Here is a 16,055-nt window from a genome sequence, read left to right as displayed (position 1 = left end):
CCGTCGGAGGAATATGCTGATGCTGGACCGAGCGATGCATACGGCTGGAGAGAGATGAACCAAACGATTCGGGATTGGATCGAGCGCGACCCGTCCCATCCCGTCCCGTCGTTCCCCCACCCACCTCCCTCCGCCGGCCGGTAGGCGACGCGCCCCGGAGCTGCTCGCCCCCCTCCAAGCTTCCCCGCCCCGTATCCCCTTATCAGCGCGGCGAGGTGCCCGGCGGCGACCGGGGTCCGGCAGCCCTAGGTATGGGACACCAAATCACGCGATTGTATCTCTATTTGTTGATGTATATACAGTACATTACATGGACGCTTATATGCATATTTGTGGGTGCAAACGGTATTTAGTCAATATTTCTTCGTTGTAGCTTCAGGGTTCCCCATCCACACATTTTCATTCGCTCCCAAATACGGCAAAAGACAAATACTGCGTTGTGTACGCAGGCGGTTTAGACATGTTGCTGCAACAGGTGCAGGCAGACAGTTAATTTCGCCGTGACGTTCCTGACGCCTGAACAATCAAAACCATTGTTTACTGATTTTTTTTTCTGCGTAATTTTGGAAATTGCTGTTCCGAAGTTTCATTATTCAGTGAATGTGTGGTTAGTCTTGCAGTCTTCTTTTTTAATGTCATTTAGAAATTGCTGCAATGGTAGTCTTATATGAACGACGGTCCCCTTTTCAGTAGGAGCGCCGGCGCATCGGGGATGCCCCTGGTGGTAGCCGAGTCATCCTCTTCGGGCGCTCCTGTGTTCCCGCCAGGGTTCGCTCTTCAGCCGGCCTACACTCCAACGGCCACCGCTCCGGTATGTTTCATTGTTTCCCCTTTGCTCGTAGATGTAGTTCAGGGTTTGTGCTTAGTGAGTACTAGGATTGGATTCGATTTGATCCGATTGCAATCGAATCCAATCGATTTCGCCGTGATGTTCCTGACGGTTGAGCAACCAAAACCATTGTTTACTGATTTTTTCTGCATAATTTTGGAAATTGCTATTCCTTAGTTTCATTATTCAGTTAATGTGCAGTTAGTCTTGCAGTCTTTTTTATGTCATTTAGAAATTGCTGCAATGGTAGTCTTATGTGAACAATCTGTGCAAGGTCTCATTGATGGAAATTGCAGTTTTGCAGCCAGGAATTTCAAGTGCTTGATGTATTGCATGTCTTGCCTTTTGCCGTACATTTCTCACATTCGTGCTATGCATGGATTTAATTTGTTGCCAGATTCTTGCTTTATTAATCAGATCTGTAATTGTTATGGTAGGGAATGAACTTGGGACAACATGCCGATGACATGCCGGGTAACAACGGTAGTGGCAAGCAGGCTGTTTGGACAACTGCCATGTCGTCCTTTGTGCTTAAGTTCATGGCTAACCTGGTGACTAGTGGAACTAGAGCCTCCAACAGTTTCAGGCAAGTTCATCATAAAAGCTGTGCAAAGGCTTTGAACGAGCGTTTCAAGCTTCAAGTAACTGCCGCTCAGATTTCTAACCACCTTCGGAAGTGGAAAAGAATATGGGGAAGGGTTAACAAGCTCAAGAGCTTAAGTGGTGCTCTTTGGGATGAGCATACATGCACCATTGTGCTTGATCAGGAGCATTACGCCAGTCACGTTAAGGTAGGATTGCACCGTATGTTGTTTCCACATCGTGGTGTCATTGTTGCTTCTGTTTGTCTAATATTTTGTGTATTACTTGGCAGGACCACCATAGTGATGCCGACTTGTTGAACACTCCGATCGAGTACTATCATGAGATGGCTACAATCTGTGGTAACGGTATGGTTTCAGGTGTATATGCTAGCAGGAGTAGCAATGAGCTTCTTTCCACAGACGTGGCTGATGATGAATTTGAAAATGAAGATACCAATGGGGAGAGTGACCCTCTTGCTACAAATGTGACTGAGAATGAAATGGAAAACAGAAAAACTAATGAAGCGAGTGACCCTCTTGCTATAGTTGTGATCGAGAATGTCAAAACCTGTGAAGAGGCCACACAATCTTTTACTAACACTGATGAAGGAAACTTTGGTGATCCCTCTGGCAGTTTACCACCACCAAAGAAGGCCAAGGTGATGACATGCCCAAATAATATTGATTGTACTTGTATAGTTTCAGCTATATTTGGTTAAATTCTAAAAGGTTATTCAACAAATGGAGTAGTCCTAACTGAAATGTGGTAGTTACAAACTTTCGCAGCTAGTATCAATTGTTACAGCTGGATACCTATGGTCTCGCAGTTAGCATCTGGACCCTGATCACCAATTTATCTCCAAATTATATGTAGAAGTCAATCATTTAGAGAAATACAAAAAACACAGATGATGTGAAAAAATGTTGATGATTGGGGAACTTGCAAATATTCAACTTGATCACCTGATGGACAGTGACAAGAGTTCTTTGTCATGCTTACTTCATCATGATACATACAGCATAGACCTACTCTTATTCTCTGAAGATAATGCCTGCCTTGATGTATTGATTTTTCTATGTGAAATTTGAATGCTGCAGTTTGCTACTAAATTAAACCTGTATTATGATTATACTTTCTCAACAAAATAGCATCTCCTTATTTATCCCAGATGTCTCACTTGGATTTATCACAACAACGCGATGCTCCAGCTATGCAACCAGACGTGGGTATATCACATGTAAGTTTTCTTCAAAGTGCTTTCACCACACAAGGAGTTGCATCCCACTGTCACAACAAAATAAATAGAATGCATGCTAGCAATTGCTTCAGTCGGCTTCTCATTTTTATTTGGTAGATCCCTTATAAGGGACACCACTTACCTAGCTAGAGCCAGAGGTCCTTGGCATTGACTGTTTGGGGTAGCTTTGTAAAAAGGATATTAACCTCCTATAGCCGCCGATATCAAATGTTGAGTGTCAATTTGAATTCTTGATGATGCAATCCCATTCTTCCCCTTCACTACTCAAGTGGACAATGCCATAGTTGCATCACAATTGTGTTCTTTCACAAAGGAAGGAAAGAGCCACTGTTTTTATTCTACTGGGAAGTACCTGGGCACCTCACATGTGTAGGTAGCGGGGAAAGTGGAAACCAAGTCATGATGAAAACTCCATAGAAACCATGTATAAATATAATAGTTCTATACACATGTAAAATGTTGGGAGCATGATGTTCTACACATGTAAAATGTCAAGTTCGAACTCACAATCATTTGGGAGGCATGTAAAAACAGATTCAGCATGAATAGTGATGTTTACAGTTTGCAACCATTCATTGCTGAATTTGCTCATACCTTTCAAGTGAACTTGATTTGAAATTTTACATGTTTGCAGAACATCACCTCCCCAACATACTGTTTCCTTTTCCACTGGACATTTTTCCTATAGGTTGCATAGGGATTAGGGAGGAAGTACATGATCATAGAGACATGCTCAAATTTCAACAATCCCTTGCCAAAATATCGGTTGACTCTCAAAACCACTATGACCATTAGTTTGTAATGCCTATATGTAAAATGTTGTTTTATCATATAGTATAATTTTGCTTTTGTATAATTTGTATGATATGGTTGGCAAATTATTGTTTATTACTAAATTCTTGTTTTCTTAATCAGATCATGTTGTTAATTTGTAGGGAATGAACTCGGAACAGCATGCGGATAACATGGGGGGTACTAATGGTGGTGGTGGGCAACTTGTTTGGACAAATGCCATGTCATCCTTTGTGCTTCAGTTCTTGACTAACCTAGTGGCTGGTGGAACTAGACCCTCTCATGTTTTCAAGCAAGTTCATCTTAAAAGTTGTGCTCAAGCTTTGAGTGAGCATTTCAGGGTTCAAGTAAATGCTGCACAGATTTCTAACCATCTTAGGAAATGGAAGAAAATATGGAAAAAGGTTAACATACTCAAGAGTTTAAGTGGCGCTCTTTGGGATGCAAATACTTGCACCATTGTGCTTAATCATGAGCATTACACGGCTCACGTTAAGGTAAGATTGAAGCTTATGCTGTTTACCGGCTGTGACGACATTGCTGCATATACTTTTTAAACAATTTCCTGTGTATTACTTGGCAGGACCACCATCATGATGCTGATTTCTTGAACACTCCAATTAAGAACTATCGTGAGATGGCGACAATCTTTGTCAAAGGCATGGCATCATCCAGGCCAGCTAGGAGTAGCAACGAGTCTCTTGCTAGGGGCGTGCCTGAGAATGGAATGGAAAATGAAAACTTGAATGGGGTGAATGCCCTTATTCCTAAGGGTGTTGAAGAGGCCGCAATGTCTTTTACAAGCACCGATGAAGGGAACAGTGGTGATTCGTCTGACAGCTTACCTCCCCCACCCCCACCAAAGAAAGCCAAGGTAAAAAACGATGACAGGCTGCTATGTACGATGACCCGTGTTCTCGATCGCCTAGCAGAAGCAATAGAGAAGTGCAGTAGGAGAGACACTGATGTCCCCGACGACCTTTGGGCTAACATGAAGGGCCTCCCAGGGTTTGAACAGGAGCATCTTGCCCACTACTATGCTTATTTGTGCGAGAATGCTCACGTTGCCAGGGCATTCGACAAGCTTAGTGTGCCTCACAAAACGATCTGGGTTAATAGGTACATCAAGAACCACCTCTCGGTCTAGTTGGTACCTACGATGGTAGGGTTGGGCTATGGTAATACTTCTCTCGTAGTTTTTTGTATGAACCATAACATAGGAATGCGGCTGATCTTTATATGCGCGATCCTGTACATGCTAGAAGATGCCATGGTTTGGTATATGATAATTGGAGTTGGAGGATGTCACATGCTGAATGCCTTGTTAAACTGTTAGATCAGGCAGGCATGGCAGGATGAACCAGGAAGGCAAAGCAATTTTGGGCCTGTTTGGTTTGGGACTTAATTTGCCATGACTAAGGTTAGGCGTTGGCCACACCCATGGTGCGCCGTAGAAACTGTGGCGAACAAAACGAGTGCCGCACCTTAGGCAAAAAAATCTGCTGCAGAAGCCCGTATAGATTGTGGCAAGCCAAACGTCAGTACAAAACCAAACACACGCCCAGGAGGTTGGGACTCGCCACACGTTTGGCCTGGCAACCGATGGCCGGGAACCAAACAGCCTCTTTATGTTTGATGTTTCAACTGATGCTGTTCTCAGCTCACTTGGTCATTGTTGCCATACTGTTGTTGGGACGCTTGCTGGTATGTTACTAGTGACGACTGATGAGTGGCATGTGATGATGTAATGCAATTTCGTACACCAGTTTTGCACTCAGAATTCGATACAGTACAGATACACATATTTTAAGCAAGGAGAGTTCGACCTTGCAGGCACTAAACAGCTACTTCCTCCATCCCATAATATAAGAGCGTTTTTGACACCACTACTTGTAGATAAGATCACTGACCAAATCTCCAACAGCAACCAAATACTAATAATCAGTTGTCAGCAGATGATATCTGGTGCTGGTACTGTACTTGCCAGCTTTCGGATGCAGCTGGTGATGTCTTATAATTTTTATATTTTTTGTTGAGAAAAACATGCAAATTTATTCAACAATAGAGTACCTGGGAAAATACCAGGGTACCTGCCAGTATAATTGATACGTGCATACACGCACGCGTGGTTGGTTACGATCGACTTACGAAGCTTCGCGGTTAGTACCGCTCGTACTGCACTGGAGGCCAGCTTGTAGTTATGTTGTAGCTTGCCGATCGCAGCGATTCGGTGCTCGAGCTCAGCTGAGCCCGAAATCGCTGGCGTCCACCCCTCGCTTGGGATTCGAGTAATTCGCTCTGAGCAGCCTGACAGGAGGCGCTAGAAAAAGGACGTACAGGCTGTATACGGTATGGAACAGTGCATGGTCATGGGCCCAAATCGTATGCGCTTGCAGGCCACGAGCACGCGGGCGTCTTGGTCCGTGGCCCAGATAGTTGTGGTCAATTCTGAGCCGCTGAGGCCCCATCCGAAACACACCCCATTCCCCCGCACCGCCCCCAGCCCCAGGACAACCGTACCAAAATCCGTTCATTAGCTGCGGCGGACGCTGTCTCTCGCCGGCGATGAACTAATGGAAGGCGGTGGTCGAGATTTTTTGCTGGATGTCGCCGGCAGGTAAGTGCCTCCTTCCTCGATTTAGATCTGGAGATTCCATAGATTTGTTTCTAAGCTGTCAGACTAGGGGGCTGACTCCACGCCCGTCCGTATTCTGTAGGTTCCCCACTCCGGGGAGGAGTTCGCCGCCAGCCTAGAACACCCAGATCCAGTCCCTCTCGCTGTGCTGCGGACGGTGTTTGTGGTGTGGTGCTTTGAAGTTGGCCTGGCCAGTACTTTGTCTGGTTAACTGGATCGGGGACGAAGCAGCAGGCACTGTTGCTCTTCCTCATCCTCCTCCTTCCACCTGTTCGACGCATATCTTCTGTCTCGAACCCACGCAAGAACATAGCAGAAGCGTCTCCGTCCATGGAAGGCCTCAAGTTCTTCTTCGAAGAGGTCGATTGAATGGAATAATGCTTGTACTGTCCAGTTAAATATGGCGAGGCATTCAACACCCTTCCCCGTGCAGACATTATCTTTTTATTTACCTTTTGCTAGATCCAGGGTAGCTGATGCCTGATGGTTGGAATCCTGCATTTGTAGGTTGCCGAGGAGGGGTGATATTGGTAACATGTTTGCTGTTGGAGTTTTAGCCGAATGGCATCCTCGAGATTCAGAAGATGCTGGTGAGCAAGTCGTTCAGCTGGTCGCGGGGGATGGAAGCTACTCAGGGGGCACAACAGAGACAAAAAAGCTGGATGATCTGTATTCTAGGGAGACTGAGATTGTGGCTGATTCGGATGTGCTGCAGCATTCAGATACTATGCTGGAAGAGGGGGGTGAGGAAGGAGTTGGCCTTGGAAAGTACAACGGTGGCTCTTGGACGAAAATGTATTGTTGTGACTAGGCGAATCTGTTTAATGGTTTCGCAACCTTTACATGTGAAAAATGAACTCACGCTCTTGTGCAGAAATCAATTCCATGAACTTGATATATGATATACATCGTTACTTCTGGCCTATGTAGTTGTTTTTTAGATGAAGAATTCGATTTTAATTGGCTTTAATTGTTCTTGCCATGCTTTTTGTCGCGCCTGATCTGGATATGCAGCATTAGTGTATCAATCAAAATTTAGTCTGATGTTGTGTTAGTTAGTTAATTTAGGGATAGTAAATATAGGAATATTGGTCTAAATGGGTGGCACAATTTAAATTTAATGTGTCGCAACAAAACATTTTTTCCTGGGCGCTTGATTTATAGTCTTTCGTTATGCAGGGTAATGGTTGTCAAAAATCATGATGAAAGAGACAGGGACTCAAACAGAGTTTCAACAGTAGAGCCCTCTCTGCGGGCGTATGATGCAAGAAGTCGGGGGCTGTCGCTCATCCAGCCACCGGAATGAGTTTAAATTCCCTTGAGGAGGGTTATGATTTCTACAACTCTTACTCATGGGAAAGTGGATTTGGTGTTTAATATGCAAGAGCAGACGTTTAAATTCCCTTGAGGAGGCTTATGATTTCTACAACTCTTACTCATGGGAAAGTGGATTTGGTGTTTGATATGCAAGAGCAGACTTAATGTTCAGAGGGAGAAGTGCATGCATGAAATTGTGTACGGCTGTGTGGTTTGGTACGTCAGTTGTTAGTTTTTTGAATTTTGTTTCGGCACATATCCTTTTTTTCGGTCCTTGTGGTTTTTTTATAAATAATTCAGAATGCTGACGCTCATGTGCGTGCTTGTATGATGTTAAGGACAATCCGTTAAGGGATAACAGTCGATCATCACGTTGCGGCTACATGGCGATGATAAGGCTACTCTGGTCAGATGACAACAGGTATTATGTGGCCGAGCACAGGATAGATCACAATCACCGAGTGACAGTTATTTGACTGGGCTTGGAAGGAAATTTGCGAGGAGCCTGGCTCTGCTTCACTTGTTGTAGACGGGACATCATATGTGGTTGACCATAAAATTGCTCACGGTGTACAGCTCCTAGTTTTTGTGAGCCAAAAAAAGCAAGTGGAGTGGCTCCTCAGAGTGAAGCGATCAAGAGGTCTCGTGTGACCATGGCATCCCTGTCAAGCTTGCGTGCTTCTGATGCAAGTCTATTCCTCTGATTTTTTTTGTTTCATTATTCTTTATATTGTGTTAGAAATGATGCTCTGTTTTTTAACATATTTCTAGTGGTGTGGTGTAGGGTGGTGTACGAGGTGATAGTAAGAGACGAAGGATTGGAATTTGAGTGTGAGTGCGGACAATTTGAGCACACAGGAATGTTATGCTGCCATTTACTAAGGGTAAAACCGCTACTAGATTTCATACTCTGTCACTGTGCGTGTTTTCAGATAGGGATTCTGAGTTGCCTGCCAATTATCGATCTTGTCTAGGTGATGGATGTTCTCCACTTGGAGGAGGTTCCCGCAAAACACATCGTGATGGATGGACCAAAGATGCAAGCAACATAGTGCCCGCGCACCTCGTTCATTACCAGAAAAACCAGTCGGTAAATCTATCATTCACATGCAGGTATTCGACTCTGTATATGCAAGCAATGGATGTCGTTTGCTTGGGTGACACAAGTGCAGAAGCGTTTGAGCATATGTGAGCTGGTCTGAATTCATTGATGGTGAGTGGGGCACCATCTGTACAGAAAAGGGATGGTTTGGGTTTTGAGGACCATTTGGCAAATCTGCCACTAGGAAAGCTTCGCAATGGAGGGGTTGCATTTTCATGGAATGGCGAGAGTGGGTGCCTCTCGGCCAATGTGAATGCACTTCAAGGACTGCTGCTCCAGAGAAGCAGAGGGGTATCGACAGGCCGACTAATAGCAGGGGGAAGGCACTGTATAAGGGGCTGAGCAACCAGACGAGGTTCTGTGGCATTTGTCGTCGAAAAGGGCACAAGCGAACGACCTACCTTGATTGAGGGGATGCCCTAAAGCAACCGCGTAAGTCGGGGAAGTTCAAGAACTGTTGTACATAGGGGCACCACCGGAACACGTGCACCCGACCGCTAGGTGGTTCTTGAAACAATAAAACGTGATAGTTAAATTTTCCAGTTTTCATTCTTGCTCGTTAAGGGTTTTCCGGTGTGTTCTGGTGAGCAATGCTGCACACTTGTTCCTCTGTTACTAGAGTTGAGGCCTCATGTATCATTGAGTAGACTGTACTATATCTTTAATGTTATTCACTTTGTTTGGATTGGGGGAAGCACAATGTTTTCGTATGGTGAGGAGCATGCAGCATCCCAGCTGTGCGTTTTTAGTGTGAGGTCGACTAGTGTTTAGCTTGCGTGAGATTGATGATGACACATGGTAGCTGGTGATCTGCTCATGCGGCGAGTCAGTGTGCCGGAGGCGGCTCAGCCTGGCACAGAACAATGCCTGATCCATTCTCGAATTACTTGTTCCATCTCTCCCTCACGGCTGTCTACTCATTTAATGCGCCTGCTGGCTGGCTTTATTTTTCCCTCCATACAGCTGCTATACAGACCACAATACAACATCGGTCACGCATCCACATGCCAACTGACGGCTGTGATTTCAGGATCAGCTGAGCCTGAGCTCAGAAACGAATATTCGCTTGACCATCCCCCAATTTACCTCTGAATTCAGTTTACGTTACACCGTTGAAATCAATCATCGGGACGACGAGGAAACGGACGCGGCCAAGCGCTCGTGGGTGATGACTGATGGGGCAGCTAGCAAATGTTTGACTTGATCACTTCACGGAGAGTGACAGGAGTTCCTTCCTTGCCAGGCTGAAGTCATGCCACATTCATAACAACCCTATTACTATTACTATAATTCTCTGACGAGAATGCAGTGATGCCTGAATCGGCTAGACCATTTTTCTGTCGAAACTTGGAACGTCGACGTTGTTAATTTCCGTCAAGGTTCTTCTTCTTCTTCTTCTACTACTACTACTACTTGCTTAACAAGATGACGCCTACTACTCTTAAATTTCCGTCAAGCTTCCACTGTACTTGCTTGCTTAACAAGATGATGCTCCATAATCGAGCATGCGTGCAGCTCCGCTCCGCTCCATCATCGCAAGTCAAAGTCTCATTTGGCGCCCGTCGTCGAACCCCCGGACTTCTCTGGTTCACACCGTTGGGCTGGGCAGCATTGTCACTGTCCTTGTGTACGGCATACATCCTCCCTCCCTCATGGACAGCCATGGCTGACAACGCTACCACATTTCCCCTGCAAGCAATTCCTCAACCCCAACATATGCCACCACCACACCTCGTCTTCCATCCCATCCCATGTTGCAGAGACGACTTGCCATGGCCGATCGCAGCATGACCCTGCAGCTAGCCTTTGCGGCCATCCTCCTCTTCATCCTGTGCGGTGGCGGCGGCAGCACCTGCAGCGCCTTGCGGTTCGCGTACCAGAGCTTCGACGCGGCCAGCGAGGCCGACTTCAGCTTCACCCCGGGCGCCACCGTCTCCAACCGCTCCCTGCAGATCACGCCCGACGCCGGCGACATGACCCACCGGTCGGGGAGGGTCATGTACGCCAGAGACACCCTCAAGCTCTGGAAAAACAGCGACCGCACGGCGCTCACCTCGTTCAAGACGGAGTTCGTGCTCAACATCGTCCCCAGGAACGGCACCGGGGAAGGCATGGCCTTCATCCTCACCAACAACCCGGCCCTGCCCAGCGACAGCAGCGGGCGGTGGCTCGGCCTGACCAACAACCGGACCGACGGCGCGCCGGCGAACCGGATCGTCGCGCTCGAGTTCGACACGCGGAGGAGCTTCGACGCCGACTTGGACGGTAACCACGTCGGACTCGACCTCAACAGCGTGCGGTCCCTCGGGCAGATGCCGCTCAGCAACTTCTCCATCGTCCTCTCCAGGGGGGCCGACGTCGATGTCACATTCGAGTACGACGGCAAAATGATGAGCGTCCTCGTGGTGCAAGGGGGGCTCGCCTTCACCTACGCCTGGTACACCGACCTGTCGCGGTATCTCCTGGACAACATCTCCGTGGGTTTCGCGGCTTCCACCGGCGAGTTCGCACAGCTGAACCAGGTCAAGTCCTGGAACTTCACCACGGTCGACGACGCGGTCGCCAGAGGTGACGGTGGGTATCGGTTGAGGCGCCAGAAGGTATTTCTCGCCGTGCTGGTCCCGCTCACCGTCGGCGTGCTGCTCATGGCGTTGCTCGTGTGGAGAAGGCTGACGCGGCAGACGAGGCTGGCGTACCGCAACCTCGAGAAGATGATCGACGCCCATGGCCCCGTCAGGTTTAAGCTCAGGGAGCTCAGGAACGCCACCGGCGACTTCAGCGACGGCCGTAAGCTCGGCCGAGGCGGCTCCGGCACCGTTTACCTCGGGTATCTGAGGAGGATGAGCATGGAGGTGGCCGTGAAGCGGGTGTCCACGAACGTCAACTCCAACCGCGGCGAGAAGGAGTTCGTGGCGGAGGTGAACACCATCAGCAAGCTGTCGCACCGGAACCTCGTGAAGCTCATCGGCTGGTGCCACAAGAAGAGCGAGCTGCTCCTCGTCTACGAGTACTTCCCCATGGGCAGCCTCGACAAGCTCCTCTACGCCAGAGAGAGGACCGCGTCGTCGACGTCGTCGATGTCGGCGTCCACGGACACCCCGGAGCTCACATGGGAGCGGCGGTACAAGATCATCCGCGGCGTGGCGTCGGCGCTGGACTACCTGCACCACGGGAGCAGCAGGCGGATCCTGCACCGGGACGTCAAGGCCAGCAACGTGATGCTGGACGAGGAGTACAACGCGCGGCTGGGGGACTTCGGCCTCGCACGCGTCATCCAGCACGACGGCGCCACGCACCACTCCACGCAGGTGGTGGCCGGCACCCGCGGCTACATGGCGTACGAGAGCTTCTTCACCGGCCGCGCCAGCCTCGACACCGACGTGTACGCGTTCGGGGTCTTCGTCATGGAGGTGGTCAGCGGGAGGAGCCCCAGCAACGCCGTGCAGTACGAGTACGTCCACGACAGCGACCACCGTGGCGGTGGCGAGGAGGAGTACTGGAGAGGCGGGCGAGGGCGACACGCCACGCCGATGCACATCGTGGACTGGATGTGGAGGCTGTACGGCGAGGGGAAGGCGCTGCACGCCGCCGCCCCGTTGCTCGGCGGCGAGTTCGAGCAGGCGCAGGTGGACTGCGCGGTGAGACTGGCGCTGGCGTGCTGCCACCCGAACCCGAGGGAGAGGCCGTCCATGAGGGCGGCCGTGCAGGTGCTGATCGACGGAGCGCCCGCGCCGGAGCCCCCGTTGAACAAGCCTGCGTTTGTTTGGCCTCCGGGTGGCAATCGGCAGGAGATGGAGCTGCCGGACGTCGGGTTGCTGTTCACGGGAGACGCCGGGCAGCACAGTAGCTTCTGCTCCATGAGCTGTTCCATCTCAGGGAGGTGACAAATTTGGGGCATGGAAATACCGTTGCAGGATTGATGTCTTTCCTGTTGTTATCTTAGATGACCAGAATCAAATGTACATTGATAGATGATTCTTTCTAGTTTAGCTAAAAAAATGTCTTATATTTTGAGATGAATCTAGTACTATTAAATTCTCATTTCTTTATTTCTTAAAAGAGATGGACATTTTGAGACGGAGGTAGTATTGCGTTGTAGGGGAAATGCCTTTTGATTCCTGGGTGTATACACTTGATATGGGGGAAAGTAATAATTAAAAAAATGTGAAAAGTTTAGAATTTTTTTATTAGAATCAACCTGACTTTCTTTTGCACTAGTATATAATTTTTCAAGAATAAAGGTTACTATTTACACTATTTTGTTCACACTATCTTGACCCAAAATTTTGCTTTTATAAAAGAAGTTTATTTCAAAAATATTTTCAGAATTTTTATTTAATTACTATTTTTTCGTATAGGTTGTATATACACCCATAGACCAAACGTTCATGTTCTGCGTTGTAGTATTTATTGTTCCTGCCTTGCTGGTTTCTTTAAAGCAAATGCTAAATTTCGGTTGGCTGAAAATGATTTCTGCGTGACTCAATATCCCGAGCACCGAGCCGGAGACGAAGCTGATGCGACCGGCCGCGGTGTCTTAGACAAGGCGAGGCGAGTAGGGAATGACCCCAGAAGGGGACGGCACCACTAGCCGCGGCGTCACTGGCGAAGGGAACTCTAAAGCTTGATAGTAGCGGGTGCGGGGGAGAGGGAAGGTTCGTTGGTGCCGAAGAAGGAGGGCTTAGAAGGAAGATCGGGGCGATGACATGTCGACGGTTAGGCTAGTGGTGGCACGCGGATCGCTGATAGAGAAATAGGAACACAACAACAACTGGAACTCTGGGAAGATAGAATAAACTAAGGTTAAGTGGTGGGAATCAACGAGCTGAATTACTTTATTTATAATGTAAATACCTATGGCCTTTTTGAATTTGAATAAAACATTTTTCCCAAACAACTTAAAATAGCTTGTCCCTTTCTTTTATCATACAAGATATAGTTCCGTGTTATAAAACAGTAAACATCATGTGCCTGTAAATTTTCTTTGCGCCAGTCGCTTCCGCTTCACGGCAGGCAAAAGGTGTGGACGTCGTGAGGAGCGCTAGCCATGGCGAGGCCGAGTCGTGCAAGGGTCGTTAACATGCCAAAAGACACATCGGGCTATAAATTGCCCAAGGACACCACATGTCGTTAACAAGACGGTAGAGACACATCGGGCCGTAAATGAGACCAAGGACATCACAGGCTATTAGCAGGTCGAAAGACACCTCAGGCCATAAATGGGCCATAGGAAACCACATGTTGTTAATAAACCGACAGACACATCAGGCTGCAAATGGCCCAAAGATACCATGGGAAGTTAAGACGCCAAAAGACACATCGGGCTGTAAATGGACCTAAATACACCACGAGTCCTTAATGACCCGTAATTCATAAATATTTTTTTATTTGCGAACATTTTGAAAAACATTCTTGTTCATTTTTTTGTGATTCACAAACATTTCAAAAAAAGAATTTTTTTTGAATTTCAAAAAAGAATTTTTTTGAAAAACATTCTTGTTCATTTTTTCAAAAAAGGAACCTTGTAATATATTTCAAAATTTGCAAACAATTTTAAAGAAAAAATTAATTTTGTGAACATTTTTTAATTTGCAAAAATAATAATAAAATCATGAACATGTTTAGGAGTCTTGTACATTTTGGGAATTCACAAACTTGTTTATATTCGTGGTTTTTTGAAATCATTAACATTTCTTGGATTTGCAAACTTTTTGTAAACATATGCGAACATTTTATGAGTTCCTGAACATTTGTTTTAATATAGAACATTTGATTGACTTTGTGATTTTTGTTAGAAAATCACGATTTTTTTGAACACCTGATCTTTTTTCAAAAATTTATTTTTTAATAAAAAATTGCAACTTTTTTGAATTCCCAGATTATTTTAAAGAAGGAAAAACAAAAGGCAACAAAATTAGAAATTAAAATAATCAGGGCGTCCCGTCCCGCACATTGGCTGGCCCAAAAACACGTGCGTGGATTAGATTATGTGTGTTTCCTTCCTATTCAGCGTGTAGGTTAACACGACAAACCCTATTCGGCCCATTTGCTTTTTTCCGTGAGATTCGATCCGTGTACCTCTTTTTTGCATAGAATATGGGAGTTCTATTACGAAAGAATCAACCGGTTACACTCAGCCCGCAGGCTGCTTACAAGAAAATCTGGGCTCACATCGAGCTAGCTCTCCGAAACATCTAACACTCGAGCACGTCTCACGCATAGATGAGCAGAGCCATTAGCAGTCCAATTGACATGTATAACCAAAAAAGAAGAAAAACTAAGAGCAATCTCCTCTAGTTCCCTAATGATAGGCATGGCAATTGAACGAGAATTGTCACGCGACGACCAGAGATCCACAATCTCGAAATTATCCATTTCCAATACCACATGTGAGTAGCCTCGGAGTTGTGCAAAGATAGTGCCTTCTCGGAGTGCCAACAATTCAGCAATCATCGGGTCTGTAATTCCATCAAGAGGCTTGCCCCATGCAGGTAGGAAAACAAGATGTGAAAGGGCAACCCCGCCAGCACCCCCTGTCTTCCTTGAAGTTCTAGTGCACCATCGACGTTGATCTTGATCCAGCCTGGATCCGGAGGTCGCCAACACTGCCCCACTAGTCCCTTTCGATTGTCCAGCGGAAAGTCAAGTAAGGAAAGAGTCTCCTGAATCGCACGCAAAGTGTGGGCATGATTATAGCCTTCTTTGTCACGAGTCCAGCAATTTCTAGAATTCCATATAGCGTGCACGATAGAAATGATCTTGCACCTATCTGAATCATCAAAAAATTTGTCCAAAAGAATATCATTTGACCATGTATCCGGATGCAGGTCTGGTAGTTTGACTGAAAAACTGGCCTTTGCTGCAGTCCAGAATGCCTTAGCATGATTACATTTTATGAGAGCGTGCATCGTGTCCTCGTCCATGGCACACCTCACATTTTCCAATCTCCTTGATATGGCGCTTTTTTAAGGTCACCGAGTCCGGTAGAATCCCTCTCAAAACACACCACCAAAATACCCGAACTTTGGGTAGAACTTTCAGTTTCCAAAGGGCATTCCGCAACTGTGTTTGCGAAGATGGAGCTCCCAATACCGTCCCTTCCTCTGGAGCAAGATGCTCGTTGCGAGTCATTAGAGAGCGATATGATGATTTTACAAAGTAGTTTCCCGATGTTTCCAAGGCCCAAGCAAGAGTGTCCTCCCCCATGTTGACCTCAAGGGTATATTCAATATAGCATCAGTGTCGGGAGAGAGGAAATTATTCCGAACTAGATCAATGTTCCAGCCACCGTTGTATGGGTTAATGAGGTCTGAAACCTTCTCCAATGGGTCATTATCCAATCTGCACATTGGCTTAAAAGTAGCAGTGTTTGGGATCCGTTTGTCAGTCCAAATAGATATTGATGAACCATCCCCCACACGCTTAATGAGCCCAACGTCCAGTGCAGCGCGTCCTGCTATGATAGCCTTCCATGTCGTCGAAGAGCTAGCGGAAGCAGTGGCTTGCAGGAAATCTGAATGTGTCCGGGTTTTCCAAG

General features: G+C 46.9%; 2 protein-coding genes across 7 annotated transcripts; both read left to right on the top strand.

Moving 5' to 3' along the window:
• Positions 1-6: 6 nt before the first annotated feature.
• LOC125539682 lies at positions 7-9,201 on the top strand. Of its 6 annotated transcripts, none has more exons than XM_048703191.1 (12): positions 7-249; positions 691-811; positions 1,267-1,620; positions 1,704-2,072; positions 2,583-2,651; positions 3,608-3,961; positions 4,048-6,081; positions 6,182-6,526; positions 6,607-6,894; positions 7,279-7,632; positions 7,755-8,300; positions 8,391-9,201. In XM_048703191.1, exons 2-7 carry the CDS (start codon positions 713-715, stop codon positions 4,609-4,611), a joined length of 1,809 nt encoding a protein of 602 aa, XP_048559148.1. In that variant the 5' UTR covers positions 7-249; positions 691-712; the 3' UTR covers positions 4,612-6,081; positions 6,182-6,526; positions 6,607-6,894; positions 7,279-7,632; positions 7,755-8,300; positions 8,391-9,201. The 6 variants fall into 6 exon arrangements, with proteins under 6 accessions (XP_048559148.1, XP_048559150.1, XP_048559147.1 ...); XM_048703193.1 differs by having other exon boundaries at positions 6,607-7,632; positions 7,755-7,837; positions 8,201-8,300; XM_048703190.1 differs by having other exon boundaries at positions 6,182-6,459; positions 6,607-7,632.
• Positions 9,202-9,701: 500 nt separating this feature from the next.
• On the top strand, positions 9,702-12,559 carry LOC125539680 (probable L-type lectin-domain containing receptor kinase S.5). Its single transcript, XM_048703187.1, has one exon. The coding sequence runs from the start codon at positions 10,270-10,272 to the stop codon at positions 12,400-12,402; it is 2,133 nt and encodes a 710-aa protein (XP_048559144.1). The 5' UTR covers positions 9,702-10,269; the 3' UTR covers positions 12,403-12,559.
• Positions 12,560-16,055: the final 3,496 nt, after the last annotated feature.

The sequence above is a fragment of the Triticum urartu genome, chromosome 2 (assembly GCF_003073215.2).
Source record: "Triticum urartu cultivar G1812 chromosome 2, Tu2.1, whole genome shotgun sequence".
In the NCBI taxonomy this organism is placed as follows: domain Eukaryota; kingdom Viridiplantae; phylum Streptophyta; class Magnoliopsida; order Poales; family Poaceae; genus Triticum; species Triticum urartu.
This window is presented reverse-complemented; position numbering and strand designations above follow the sequence as displayed.

What these genes read in the sequence shown, in the direction of transcription:
- LOC125539680 (XM_048703187.1), top strand. Translation starts at nt 10,270, where the DNA reads ATGTTGCAGAGACGACTTGCCATGGCCGATCGCAGCATGACCCTGCAG.
- LOC125539682 (XM_048703190.1), top strand. Translation starts at nt 713, where the DNA reads ATGCCCCTGGTGGTAGCCGAGTCATCCTCTTCGGGCGCTCCTGTGTTC. An exon ending in CTCCAACGGCCACCGCTCCG is followed by an intron (nt 812 to 1,266) that starts GTATGTTTCATT and finishes TTGTTATGGTAG; the next exon opens with GGAATGAACTTGGGACAACA. An exon ending in CAGACGTGGGTATATCACAT is followed by an intron (nt 2,652 to 3,607) that starts GTAAGTTTTCTT and finishes GTTAATTTGTAG; the next exon opens with GGAATGAACTCGGAACAGCA.